Raw genomic sequence first — 14,543 nt, forward strand, 5'->3', positions numbered from 1 at the left:
CTAGATGTGCTGCAGAGCAGCAGTTATCCCAACCTATTACATGGAACAAAACCAATTACCGAAACTCTGGACATCAGAGCCAGCATCTGCAAGAGTTTACTTCAAAACACAGTAGTTTCTACCACTAAATTTCATTCAGAACCAGAAATTCTTCTGCCATACATAGCTAAGACAGCAAACGCAGCCTGAGGTCCATCCTGCAGCCAGCTCTGAGCTAGAACAAAACTGTTCCCACAACTCAGCTAAAATTTCCTTTTTGTCCTTAAAAAAAAAAAAAAAAAAAAAATGTCTTGTAGAGAACATCGGATGACTCCCCTTGATTTACAGCTACAGTCTTTAGGAGATGGAAGAAATAATAATGACCTGCTTCTGAAATGTTCTGCTTCTGAAAGCCAAAACAATCTGAATAAAAAATTCAGTGATCAATATTCTCCCACCATTTTTTGCCAATTAAGCCTGTAAGTTAGTGTACCTTAAAAAATATGCAAGAGCAAAGGCTTCATGGGCTCAGCCTTAGCAGTTCACCTGTAAAAAATAAATCCTGCTTAATTTTTGTGTGATAATAATTATGTAACTTATTTTTGGAACTAAATAATTCAGCAAGAATGAGATGCGTAACACAGAAGAATGGGCTATGCCCGTGTTTTGCCTGCTGATAAGGGATAGTTTTGCTGCCCCTTTGAATGCCTGCAGCACCAGCATTAACCTCTGCAAGCATCTTGAGAGAGAAATAAAAAAGAGCCCTCCCAGCACAGCTAAATTCCACTGCCAGCTGACATTTGTTTCTTTTTATCTATACATTTGTCTAATTAAGAAGATATAGTGCCGTTTTAATTTTCATATAAACTCTTAACTTCAATGGGGATGCATTCTGCAAACCAAACAAGGATTTATTAAGATAATAAAGCAAGCACTTCATAAAAATTTAAATGCCTGCTACAAGCATCTTTTTCATGGAACTAAAAGGCCAAGAATCTCTCTTAAACTTAGGGAGGGATCTGCAGCAGTAAACAGCTTCAGCAAGCCCATGCCCAAGCACATGTGTGCAGTCTGTGCACAGGGGTGGCTTCCCATATCTGAGGCCACTTGCCCCCTCACAGCACTGAGACTTGCAGGATTTTAGCTGTGTGCCAGCTTTGCACCTTTTCAGCTACAGGGGTGCACTGATTTAAACTAATTGATGCATTTACCAGGACCTCAGCTAGGAGGGAAAGCATATTAGCTTCCTTGCTTGTGCAGCGTCACCTGTTTATAACAACACAGTTAATCAAAGGAAGGAGAGATGAAGCTCTTTGGGTGTTTTTGCCAGTGTGGCAGGAAAGACCGTGAAGCTTTAATTGACCCCTCAAGAGACAAAGTGAAAAGCTTGTGGAATTAGCTGAATTTTTAACACAAGGGCACATTTTCCTTTCGGTTCTGCCCTGGAGACTAAAAGAAAGAGTCGTGCTCCCAGCACCCAGCCATCCTGGGTGCAGCTGCTGTGCCACCTCCTTACCTGAACCATTTCAGGAGCAATGCAGATACAAATACCTCGGAGTAATGACTCACAATAATCCCTTAAACCCCGTAATTGAAAAAAATGGCCACTGCTGACTAACGATTTTGGAGACTGGAGCATAATGAATTGAGTTCTGCAAAAGATGCCTGAGGATTCAAATGATCAGTAGCTCTGCCTCACTAGTGTGGGCTACACAAGGTGCTCCCAAAGGCAACGTGTCCTGGGTCAGCCAGGCATAATGGTATTCAGGTCTTCTGCAGCTGGGACTGTGAGGGACCAAGGATGCTGTCCCATGTGTCACGTCCTCTGCTCCTTCCCAATACATGGAGACACCAAGGTGGATTTAGCAGTCACAGCACTGCAGCAGGCTCCCAGCGAGGTGGGCGAGGGATGACAGCCCTTGTGATTGAAGGAAAAACTTGCAGAATAGAAGAGATTGAGAGAAGGGACAATATCGCACACCTTTGGGTTTTTGTGAGGGGAGGCTAATAATTGCAAATTCAGCATTTAGAAAGGTGGGGGAGGAGGAAAGGATTCTCAGAAATACTCAAAATGTGATGAGAAGTTCCTACAGAGAACTGGTGAAGTGCTCCTGCTCTCTCTTACATCTCACGGGTTTTTACCTGACAAACTGTTCCAGTTTATTGAAGCAGATTAGAAGAGGCTAAAGATGTCTGTTGCAGCACAGGCCAGCAATGAACAACCTTCCCACTCACTCCTCCTTCCCTGGCCATGACCTACAGCAAGACTGCACAAAACCAAGGACAGACAGAGATTAACTGGCTGGCCAGATGAGGAAAGATGTGCTCAGGGGTAGTTTGTAATAGCAAGCTGTTTGCCCTACATAAAGTGTGCTGTCACATCTGGAAAGATGGTTCCAGTGGCAAAGGTTACTGAGGATTGCTACAGTTTGTTCCCAACATTGCACGTGAGCTCTGCATCTCCTTTCTTTCCTCTCTCCTGGTAAACCTGAAGCACAGAAGCAGCAGTTTCCTTAGTGGACCTACCAGGTCAGTAGGTTGCCATAAATCCCAGCCAATAATCAATGGCTTAACACAATGCTCTAGTGAACAATTCCTCTAGCCTCAAAAGCCGATGATCTCCCGCAATTTGCACAATCACTCCCCAGATGTGGACACCTACATGGCAACAATGAAATAAGGTTTTTTAGATAATGGTAATAGCTTTTGTTACAACTAAGAGCTGTAACTTCTTTAAAAAATCATTTTGCCCTTCTGCTCATACCACTACAGCTCCAACAATGCTGTCATAAATAATGAACACACTCAACTGTGTGGCAAGAAAATCTAAACAACACCATAGGTGCTACTCACTCAACTTAAAATATTCTAGTCATATTTCCTCTCTGCTGTAACAAATGTTTTCCCTCTTCTTCTCAAACAACTGTCACACTCACGACCACATTGCAAGAAAGTTCCCTGCAAGCCCCCAGCATTATGCAGCCTCATTAGTACTTTTGATTATTTATCCGGCACATCTCCAGCTTGCCTGAGTGGCTGTAAGACTGTCAGTCTTGTGCACTGATTCATATTGCTAGTGGTTAATACAATTCAAGTGCCAAAGGCAAGCCAAAGGGCAAAGCCAAAAATAAATATGAGCATCAGCTAGGAAAGGTAACCAATTCACGTAATGTCAGTGACACTGTGATGACCCTGTTGAGCTGGTGTTTAATAGAAGGCATTGAAAATGAAGACTTCATGCCTAAGGACATATTGATAACTTCATGGAAATGACCATAACCCAGCGCTGTTCTTATGTGAGTTGTCTTTTTAATGATTGCTAATCTTGTTTAAGATGAGAAAAACTGGTTTACATGAATTTCTGGGTCTACAGGGAGGTTTCATTTCATTCTTCCTTTCCTTTCTCCAGCTAGCACCAGATACTAGACAGAATTAGACAGCAATTTCAACTAGAATGCAAAAAAATAGCCTTAAGAAATATTTGCATTGCCCTAAAAATGCTCCTGTAACCAGACATCCAGATCCTGGTCCTCATTTGAACCAGCTTTGTTTTCTTTCCCTGCAGCAGTGTTAAGGGGGTTGACTAAAAGCTAGCAAAGTTGTCTTGTATATAATGTCCCAGGGCCAACTGATCAATGGCCCATTGACTACCTCTAGTTTTTAGTGAGCAGGGCAGGAGCATACCCTCAGCCTTGTCTGGAAATGCCTGGTTTTGACCTCTTTATCTTATACCAGAGGAAAAAGCCAGCCCACTCTTCATCTTGTAGGAATCAGTTCCTCTAGAAGCATTTACTCTGACTTTCCAAATCAAATTGTCACCTAGAAATTCTTCATCACTATACCAACATGCAAGCGGTGAGTATTATCACCAAAGGAAGCAATAGATGAATAAAAAATAGCTTTATTTTTAACTTATTCCTTAAAAGGCATAATGACCCCAGAGCTGTCCCACAGGAGTTATCCTTCATCACCACTGGATGAATAGAGATGCTTCTGGCTCGCAAAGCCCCAATCATCCATATTCATGCCAAACACATAGAGTTCCTGTCAAAAAGGCTTTAATCAGACACAAGGCAGAATGTAGGTTACTCTTGCACCAGCAGCTCCCAATACGGTGATCTACAAAGTGTCATAGCAACCAGTCCTGCAATGGGCTGAATTTTCCCTGAGTTACGCCAACAACTCAAACCATGCCTTGGGATGCAGGCCAGAGCAAGGAACCTTCCCCAGGAACTTTCGGCACCCTCCTCCTCCTCTTCAAGCTGCTGAGTTCCTAAGCTGATTTATATGTGAAAAATAAAAAGACGCAAAGTAAAAAAACAGGAGGGATTGGTTCTGAAAATGTTCTTCCCACTGGAGTTAAGCAGTACATGGAAGTGGAAACATTATGTTGAGGAGACAACCATTGAGAAGGCAGGTTCTCTACTCCATGGGGGTTGCTGGGATGGGATCTGACTCCAAACAAGACCTTCTTAGCTGTCAGGCTTGCCAGCACCCATAAAGACTAGCTGGTTGTGCTGTGACCTTCACAATGTACCTGCTTGCAACAGGAGGGACACGTCTGGCCTCAGCTACACTCCTCCAGCCCACCAAACCTTATGAGGGACTAGCACTAGAGAACTCCGCACCCCAGAGAATCACGACCTAGACATTTCAGGAGTACTAGAAATGCTTGTGCTGTGTGTAACTCATACAGCACAGTGTGGCCATGACGTGGCTTCAGACATGGAAGCCCAGATGTTCTCCAGCCACAGAGCACCCCACCATGAGGTACAGTGTTATGGTTCCCACTATGTTTTCCACAAGGACTCCGCAACTTAACTGCCCTACAGCTGACAGCTCCAACAGCCAGGCAAAGCAGCTTTTCCCACCTTGTTTCACCCTGTGTTTCCTCCCCAGTCTACCCTTCACACGGCAATCGGCCTTCAGACACCCCTCATCTCCTTGAGACTTGCATTCCCATCTCTTCACATGCACACCATGCGCTTCTTGTACTCTGCTGGGGACAGAGAGAAAAGGGGAAGGGGTCATATCCCCCTTCAGGAAATGCTGATTGGATTATTTCAACCTGCTCCCTTCAAAATGTACCGTTATGGACCAACAAATAGCACACCCAGAGGTGACATTCCCCAAATAAACGATTACTTAAGGATTAGTCACGCATCTGTACCGAAGGCACATGGCTGGCTTTGCAGGAAGGATTATTGTAGCAAAGATGAATACAGATGACTGAAGCAGCCGGGGCAGGGACCCATCCTTCCACTTCAGCTGGATATAAAGCTTCTGGCCTAAGGTCTGTCTACCCGCATTTGGCATCTCCTAGACGCTCCTGCAGCACTGCATTTGGCAATTATGAAAGTAAGAAATCCTTTGCAAAAAGGAAAGAGTGATGAACACAACACAGTGTTCGATTTCCCAAAAAAAATCTTTACCGATACACTAAAAAGTCTTCCCCCTCTAGCTGGCAGCTTCTGAAGGACAGCAGAAAGGCAAGAACTTTCTGAAGCATTTTCAGTGGCAGAACTGGCAGGGGTACCCGGGGAGCCCTTGGCACAGCCCAGGCACGCAGCCATCGCGCTGCACCGACGGTGCCCAGCAAAGTCCTCTGCAAAGGGACGTTCCCTTCCAGTGTGCTGGGGCCGGGCCGCTCGTGTGCTCCTTCAGACCCAGTGGCTGCGCTTGCTTTGAGGAAAAACATTCTCTGCAAGGCCCTAACCCAAATTCTAGCCCCGATAAGGGTGAAAAAATGCTACAGCTGGCTTCACTAAGGTTTCAAATCAACCTCATTGTCTGTTACATTAACGATTGCAGCTTTTAGCATAGTGGAGCCCAGCAGTTTCTTAGGATGTAGCAGATGCCCTTCGGTTCCTCTGCTTTTTTCCTATTGCCAATTTATTACCCTCGTGACTCTGTCAAGAAAAATCTGTGGGGCATTCCTTTCCTTTTGGAGGGGGCGGATGGAGGGGGGCTAACATTGACCCAACACTGAGCCACCAGCGTATGCAGAGGCATCTGGTGTTCCCCAAGAAAAGAGACCAGACTTCTGCTCTCACCTAAAGCCACACATAACCACCCCGTTTGTGTCCTAGTGCCACCAAAATCACGGACAAGACTATTGCGTAACATGTATGGTAGCAACAGGGGTCTGTTTTATCCAGACTCTGCTACCTTCATAATTCCAAATACTCAGCAGCAGCAAAAAAGCATCAAGCAAACCGAAGGTGACCGGAAGAACTTAATTATTCTCTTCTTCCCTTTTCCCCCCCCGTCTCTCTCTTCCCTTCACCCGCAGGCCTTTCCCACGCTCGCCACGGCAGCGCCGCAGAGCTCCGGGACAGGCCGCATGGCCGCGGGACCCCCAGCAGGTTTCCCTAAGGGACACCCGCCGCCGCGGGGCCGGGGACGGAGGCGCCTCCAGCTCGCCCGGCACCCCCGCGCCCGCTCGGCCATCCCCTGTGTCGCTGTCCCGGGGCTGGGGCAGCACCGCCGAGCCGCCGCGCCGGGCCCCGCCTGCCGCCGCCGCGCCGGGCCCACGGCCGGGCCGAGGGGTCCCTCTGCCGGGGGGAGGCGGCGCGGCCGGGGGGGCGGCTCCGGCTCGGCCCGACCGAGCGCTGCCGGCGGCCCCCGCGCAGGCCGGGTCCGGGGCGCCCTGCCCCGCCGCACCCACCGCCGTGCGCCGCGCTGCGAGCCCCAGGCTGGGGCGTTACCTGCGGGGGGGCAGGGGCTCCGCGGGGGGGCCGGGCAGGCCGGGCCGGTGGGCCGAGGCCAGTTCATGGGGTTCAGCCAGGAGCAGTGCCGGGTCCTGCACGCGGGTCACAGCAACCCCACACGGCGCTACAGGCTGGGGCAGAGCGGCTGGGAAGCTGCCGGGCAGGAAAGGCCCTGGGGGTGCTGGCTGATGGCCGGCTGGACGTGAGCCAGCAGTGCCCAGGTGGCCAAGAAGGCCAACAGCATCCTGGCCTGTATCAGAGACAGTGTGGCCAGCAGGACCAGGGCAGTGCCCGTCCCCCTGTACTGGGCACTGGTGAGGCCGCACCTGGAACACCGTGTTCAGCTTTGGGCCCCTCACTGCCAGAGGGACACAGAGGGGCTGGAGCGTGTCCAGAGACGGGCAACGGAGCTGGGGAAGGGGCTGGAGCACAAGGCTGATGGGGAGCGGCTGAGGGAACTGGGGCTGTTCAGCCTGGCCAGGAGGAGGCTCAGGGGGGACCTTGTTGCTCTCTACGGCTCCCTGACAGGGGGTTGCAGGCAGGTGGGGGTCGGTCTCTTCTCCCAGGTAACTAGTGATAGGGCAAGAGGAAACGGCCTTAAGGTACACGAGAAGAGATTTAGATTGGATATTAGGAATAACTTCTTCACTGAAAGAGTCATCGAGCATTGGAACAGGCTGCCCAGGGAGGTGGTTAAAAAATGCATAGATACAGTGCTTAGGGACACAGTTTAGTGATGGACTTGGCAGTCCTGGGTGAACAGTTGGACTTGATGTTCTAACCTAAATGATCCTACGATTCCAAGATGGGCTGCACATTGGTGGCTGTGTGGGATCTGATCCCATGGTGGTGCACAGCCTATTGGGGTCACATCAAGGGACACAGGATTACTTGTCCCTGTAACAGTGCCGGCTGTGGTGCAAGCCCCACAGCATCCTTCCCTTTCCACCTCGGAGCAGGGAGGAGGGCAGCAGGTCACATCTCAAAGGCAAAATGTGGCACTGCCTCCGAGTGCCTGCGCTCAGATTTTTCAGGCTGCCAGACAACCTGCCTTTGAACAGAGTAAGAACTTTCATGAACAAGAAATACTGTTCCTCCCTGGGCTCATGGAAATGAATCAATAGTCCTCGCCCTCAACACGGCAAGCAGGGACACAGTCACATCGCCCAAACACCTGCACACGCAGCATTTTGGGAAGAAAAGGCAGAACGAGGAAAGGATGGATGATCTTAGTGCAGTGGGCAGAGGATGGACCAAAAGTGATTTTCTGATCACTGCAGTGCAGCAGCTCATACCCAATGAATTGTCTTCAAATACCTTTCTCACAAATCACTTACAGCACATTCCCACTGATGTAGTCCAAAATAATGAAATCTTCTTTAGAAATTGAAATCCAGTCATTATTTACATTCCAAATCCCCCAAATCACTATGGCTGATTCACTATCTCTAAGGACCTGTCAAACCTGGGGGAAGGAGGTCAGATCCAAGGAGGTATTTCTAGGCCCCCTGGCTTCAGGGGAGACCCTAGCAGCTCTGCTAAGTGGAAAATGTCATGCTGGTCCCAGTCCTCCTTTCACACTCATTTAGCCAGGTGTGATGCTGTCAATAGTGGTGGCAATGTATTAACTTTAACGTAGGTGTAATTTAGCAGAGGGTCATGTCTGCTTTTTCCCCTAAAGAGCCTTTGAAAAAAGCAATGTCAGACCTTCCTGTTAGGTTATTCCCAAGTCATGTTCTGCAATACAATCATCAACAAAAACGTAGAGTGCCTTCACTTTAAGGTGTGATGATAAAAGAATGCCTGGTAGCCAGTGGGAAATTTCAAGGGATGAGAGCAGTCCTTCCAGCTCCTCAGGCAAGTAAGTTATTAACTTGCTTCATTCATGCCCTTTAGCAGGAAGCAGAACGAAGCATAAATCCAAGTCCTAACTATTGCAGATTTCATGCCTAGTTTGGCATCTTAGTTTTTTCCAGCTCTCATAAGTAGGTGTTTATCGTCGAGAAGCTCAGCTTTAATGGAAGAAGAAAAGTCCGTCTCTTAGTCCTTCTGTTTGCAGAATACAGATGTTTGCAGCTGCACCCTTGTGGACGGCAGTGTGCCAGCTTTCTGCCAGTGCTATGAGGCAGCAGCAAGGTGTTTTATAAACCAGTGAGGATGGTGGCTCAGCAATCTCTGTTGAAATATCAGCTATACTGACCACACAAATGGAGCTGCTCGTGTTTCGGCACTGACATGCTCTAGAAGGGTCCTGTCTGAATAACCCCGAGGGTGGCAACGTTCCCTCTTTCTCACTGACACATGGACTCTCTAAGAGCTCATGTGTGGGACTGGATACTTTCACTGCATGATAACAATTTTCAGCATGTTCATAGCTCATGGACAGAGCTAAACTCATGACCAAGTGTCTCAGTCTGCTGCAGAACAGAGACCTTAGCACACAAGCAGTTTTCTTTGCAAAGGCATTCACACACTCCATATGCCATTTTACAGGTGCCATCCAGCGAATGGTTTGCTCTTCTTATTACTTATCAGCAGAAGGTATTGCTGCAGTCTTGGAGCTCTGTTGCCCATTCAGTCTGCTTGTGCTTAGCACTTTCTCTGCCTGGAAAAAGAGCACTAAGAAACTTTATGCTGCAATTTATTCCTATTTTACTTTCTTCACATTAAAACTGCATCCAGTCCTGCTTATAACGACCATCTTATTCCCCAGCAAGGCAATCCTTATACCCTCAGAGATGCATTTCTCCCCACAATTCTCACAGTTAGCAATGAAACTCTCCACTTTATTGGCACCCTTATTAACCACCAAGCTCTTTGGAGCAGAGAGCCGATGCCCCAGTGAAGCAGACTGCCTTTGATTCTGATGGACTCAAGTTAGGCTACAGGTTCACCCCCAAACTGTGTAGCTCCATCTGCAATGGGCCTAGGCTCCTTGACTGATTTGCAGAGGGCAAAAGCGTTCTAACAGCTCCTTGTAAGAAGATTTGAAGATCTACGTGTGAAATCAATGTTATGGACTGATACCATGTTTTGCCCAAAAGTGTTTTAACTCCCTGTTCTCCCTTTTCCCGGCCCAAGCTGGGAAAGAAGAAATGAAGTTTGTTTCACAAGCGCGGCTATGCCAGAGATGAAGCAGAGAGGATCTAGCATTTCAGAAGATGTCTGGCAGCTTTGGTGCTACCAGGTAACTTTGAAGGACTTCAACACATTCTCTATGTTCAGCCCATCACAACGATGCCATAAGCTTTTTTCTGCATCCAGCTCTGGGACAAGAAAAACATTTGATCTATATCCCTTTGAAATCCACCAAAACTCTACATTAGCTTGGTGGTGTCTGAGTTGGGCCCAGAGAAAATTTCCTAAAGAGTCATCTATTTACCAAGGTCCAGCACATAAGGAGGCGAGGTATTTGTTTATGCTTCGAGGACTGAAGATGTTCCTGTTATATAAATAACAGGAACATCCACCCCTCTCATTTCTAACTGCTGGAAGTGGGAGGACATGCCGGGAAGGGAGGATGCATCTCTCCACTCAAACAGCAGACAGATCTCACCACCTCCTGTCTCTGCCTAGCGAAGCTCCTTTGTGGCCTCTGCATAAAGGTCAAGGTTTTCAAAATCACACCATACTAGAGCTCATGGAGGATGATTTTCCCACACATGAAGGAAAAGAAAATGTTAAAAAAAAAAATTGGGATATAGACATATAAAGTGTGAGGCTGAAGGCCTATGGTACCTTTATGACGCCTCAAATTCCATTAACAAATTGGGTTTTTTTCCAGAAGAGTTCAATCTTGTTTCATACTTTGCAAAAGGCTGGGGATTGTTCACAGCACTTCAGGCTTTCTTGAGAAACCTCTCTCTTTCTCCCCCCATGGGAAGCAAAGGCAGAGAAGGTCTCCCACCTCTCTAGCACAGATGGATAAACTGGTGCCCAGGTGCCCAGAGATGGCATTTATACCACGGTTTGCCACCTTTGTGACCAAAAAGTGCAAAATTTGACTCTGTCTAATTTTGGTAGAGTGATGAGGGGATACTCATCCTGTCCAGAAAAACAAATAGAGCCGTGAGCACATCAGGATGACCCAGACTAAACACATCCATGGCAGGCAAAATCTGTGGGTGGTACTCAGTATTAACTCAGCTCCTCACCCACGTGCACCAGCATGCTACCTTTAATTAAATTAGCATAAGCTATCTCTTTGACATTCTGCTTTAATATTATAGACATGAGGTTTTATCCCAGTAAATGCATAAAATGTTAATGCATCTCAGAGTCATTTTTTCATGTCCCTCTGTACACTGACTGTTTCTATTGCCTTAATGGTCTAGTTCGGTTTTGCCAGCTGGGATGTGTGTGTTACAGACCAAGCCAATGTTTGGTTCTCAAAAGAGGAGGGCAAATCACTACAGTGGCTTCCTTATTGCAGTGTTGTGGGGCTCCCCAGTGAGACAGAGGAGCCTTACAGCTGTCGTCTTCCCAGAAGTTATCTGAGCCTGGGGACAGGCACTGGTTGGGAGCAATTTGTGCTGGGTTTGAATCTGCTTCTGCCCCATTCACTAGGGCAGAGATGGTGTAGGCACCTTGACCATTCTCCAGCAAACGAGGATTGCTGCCTAAGGGCTACGGTCCCTCTGCTGTTTCCTCTCTTTCAAAAGCACTTTCACAGTGCTGTGAAAAATGTCATGGATAGCTGAAAATCTTATTCCATATGCAATGTATAAAGCAGGGATAGGTCATGCTGCCTTCCTCATCCAAGGAGCTCCCCAGCACACTCTTTGGGTATGATTTGTTTCAGGTGTCTTGCATGTGAAGTCTCCAGACCACACGGACCTACCTGGCCAGGCTCTCATGTCCAACTCACTGCCCAACACCACCTGTAGGTCCCCCTCCTTGCTGGGTTTCTGTCACCCAGGTTGCTGAGCACCAACCCAAAAGCCATCCTGGATCCTTCATCGGTATCAGCACTTTTGCTTCAGACTCTGTTCTCTCTACCTGGACCCAGAAGGCTTGCTGTGAGGTAGTGAACCCAGGGAAACCAAGGAACCGAACTCCAGGTCTGCAACACATGGTTTATGTGTTTCCATACAACCTTCACATTTGCATGTTCCTGAATTAATCACTTTAAATTAATGCTTGCTAGTTTTCTCATATCAATAAATGTACTGAATGCAAAACAGTATCATCCTTACAGTGACTATTTCTAGCTCTACAGCAGATTAAAATTAAACTTGCTGATGCTTCAAAACTGGCAAAATCATGCAACTGAGGTACAATTTTTAATGCTATGTAGACTGCTATTAGTGGTGGGGTAGCTTGTGTTAAAAATTCTATGTATATGAAATGCACTTTTAAACACTTGACCATAGCAGCAAAAAGCTCACTTGCATTGTTCTTTAAAGATAATGGGAACTTGCTCTACTGCAGCATCACTACCTTGTTAGTTGTGACTCTGCTGCTTTCCTGGTGCCATTGCACATCTCTTGATTCAGCAGCTGCATCTTCTCTAGATTTATACAATTCTTCCACTCTGTGTCGAGAGTTCACCCTTTTTTCGTGCTGTAGGTCTAACGGTGCCCCAGATATTTCAGCCTACAAAGATTATCTATCTGACCTGTGATCAAGTGAGCGATGTCCCTCTGTACACAGAGAACGCAATAAAAGGAGCCAGAATGCCTTCTTCTAGAGATCCTCCTCTGTATTATTATTACAACTTTTCTGCCCCTGCAGAAAAGCTTCCCAGCTTTTCAGGAGCTTTCCCTTTTATCCAGATCACGTACAACAGCCTGTGATCGCACATGTTGCAAGATAACTTCATATCTTCAGGCTCAGGAAAAGATAGATGTCCCAACTCTTCTTAAGACAGCTCACACGGCTCAGGAGGAAGGCTTACGGGCAGAGGAAGATGGGTGAGCCCTGCCCTGGATCCCATCCTCCATCCCAGGGCAGGAGTGGCAGGACATAGCAGGCCATGTTGATATGAGCGGGGTTGCTCCTGAGCAAGGCTGCTCCCGAACAGCCCACAGTTTGACAGTGTCAACACCCCTTGCTAGGGTGTTGGATTTACACAGTCTCCATCTTTCAGCCCACAGCACATTTAATGAGCCAGGCAGGCATTACAGTGTCCTCCTCAAGACAGCAGCAGAGAGTGCAGTGTGCTCAGCTGATGATTAAAGCAAAATCTGTGTGATTTTACAGCTGGGCCTGGTAGGATTCAAGGTTTATTTTTACTGAGAGTTCATAGTTAAAAGCAGCATTAATTTCTGGTTGTCTGCTTTTACTGCCAGTGGCCATTCCTGCTCTCCACCCCCATCTCAGGGCCCACGGTGCCCCTCTTTAATGCTGGCACCTCCCTGGTGCTCAGCTGGGGTTGCTTGCAGAGTCCAGGGTTGATAAGAAATTATAACCAGTGCTGCAGGAGCAAGAGACAGCATGCAAAAAAGCTCTATCAATATTTCACAATTAAAAAATGAGTCCTATTGAGCCTCCCTGTAGCTATGCTAAGCCTTTAATATAAAAAGGGTTTGCAGCTTTTGGTGGAAAGACCCTATGAGGAAGGGCAAGGGAGCTGTGTATCTCTCCATCAGGCTGCTCACACTATCACAACCAGCAATGCTTTCAGGGGAGCTTTTTGCAGGAGATGTTACATTTCAGCTTGGCTTCCTAAGGGGCTGATTATCCCAAAATAGCGACAGTCTTACCTGTTGCTTCCTGCCCAGGAAGGAGCTTGTGTTGCTGACTTGCGGCTTGCTGTGGGGTAAGTACATGATGTTTGCCTTACAGTGATATGGAAGCAGCCAACTTTGCTCCTGTGGTAATAATAAAAAGCATTTTTAAACAGTGCACCTGTGAAGAGGGGCTATTTTTTAAGCAATGGCCCAGGCACCTGCCTCCTGTCACCTCTGCTCTGCAGCAGAAGCAAGGCAATGCCATCTGACTAGCGAGCAGTCCATGAGGCATCTCTATCACATCCTCTGCACTGCAAGGTGCACAGGCACCATCACCCATGGCCTTCAGCAAAGAAAATGCAAAAGCATCAATGCCCAGGGTTATTTGCTTTGCCAAGTGGAAATGCTTGTTCTCATTCTCCTGTGAAAAACCTGTGAAAAATGGTAACAGCACCTGACGCCTTTGCCCTGGGTGGTGAGCCCTTTTAAACTGCCTTGCCATAATCCAGACAAGAGTTGGAAAAAGCACGTTATCACTGCTCAGATGTGGGTAGCAGAGGTGGGACGTGGTTTGCTCACTACCCTGTACTGGCATGCCCATGTACTGCCTGGCAATGGATGCCACAGTAGGTCTCAGCATCAGCAACGATGCCCAGTCAGCCACCGGCCACGAGCGTGGTCCATCAGGCTGCTCACTTGGCTCAGCGTTTCTCACCCAGCTGTGTACAGACCCTGATTGATTCACAGCTGCCCAGTGCTGTTGATCTGGATTTTAAACGTTTTTTTAAAATCCGAATAGTTGAGAACTTTGTAAATTACGCGAGCACTTCAGAAGTGATAACACAGCATTGTGCCCAGAGAGGGGTCAGTGAAGGTCCTGAGTGGGAAGCATTGCCTGAAGCAAAGGAGAGGTTTGCATGTCACTCTGAGTCTGGTTGCTTGAACACAGGTTTATTTATTCCACCTAACTGTAACCATGAGCGAAGCCTTGTCTGCTTCTCAAGTCGATGGAGAAGTCTGTAACCCCAAAAGGATGCTCCAGCTCACAAGTATGCTGCATCACTTCTGGGGTTACCTGTCTCTCTGCACTGACTACAGAAAGCAAACACAAGGTATTAGCTCTGTTTGATAGCACGAACACACACTTGGATGCATCTTAGCTGCTACTCCTGTTTCTCAGGAG

At 47.5% G+C, this 14,543-nt stretch overlaps 1 protein-coding gene across 1 annotated transcript in view; it reads right to left on the minus strand.

Moving 5' to 3' along the window:
- LOC308070081 (uncharacterized protein) overlaps positions 1–14,543 on the minus strand; it is an 80,670-nt gene that overhangs the window by 58,337 nt on the left and 7,790 nt on the right. Inside the window, exon 2 of the mRNA XM_080403465.1 lies at positions 13,394–13,501. Within this exon, the coding sequence (XP_080259591.1) occupies positions 13,394–13,501 (108 nt within the window). The remainder of the gene's footprint in view (positions 1–13,393; positions 13,502–14,543) is intronic.

The sequence above is a fragment of the Falco punctatus genome (assembly GCF_963210335.1).
Source record: "Falco punctatus genome assembly, chromosome: 9".
Taxonomy (NCBI): Eukaryota; Metazoa; Chordata; class Aves; order Falconiformes; family Falconidae; genus Falco; species Falco punctatus.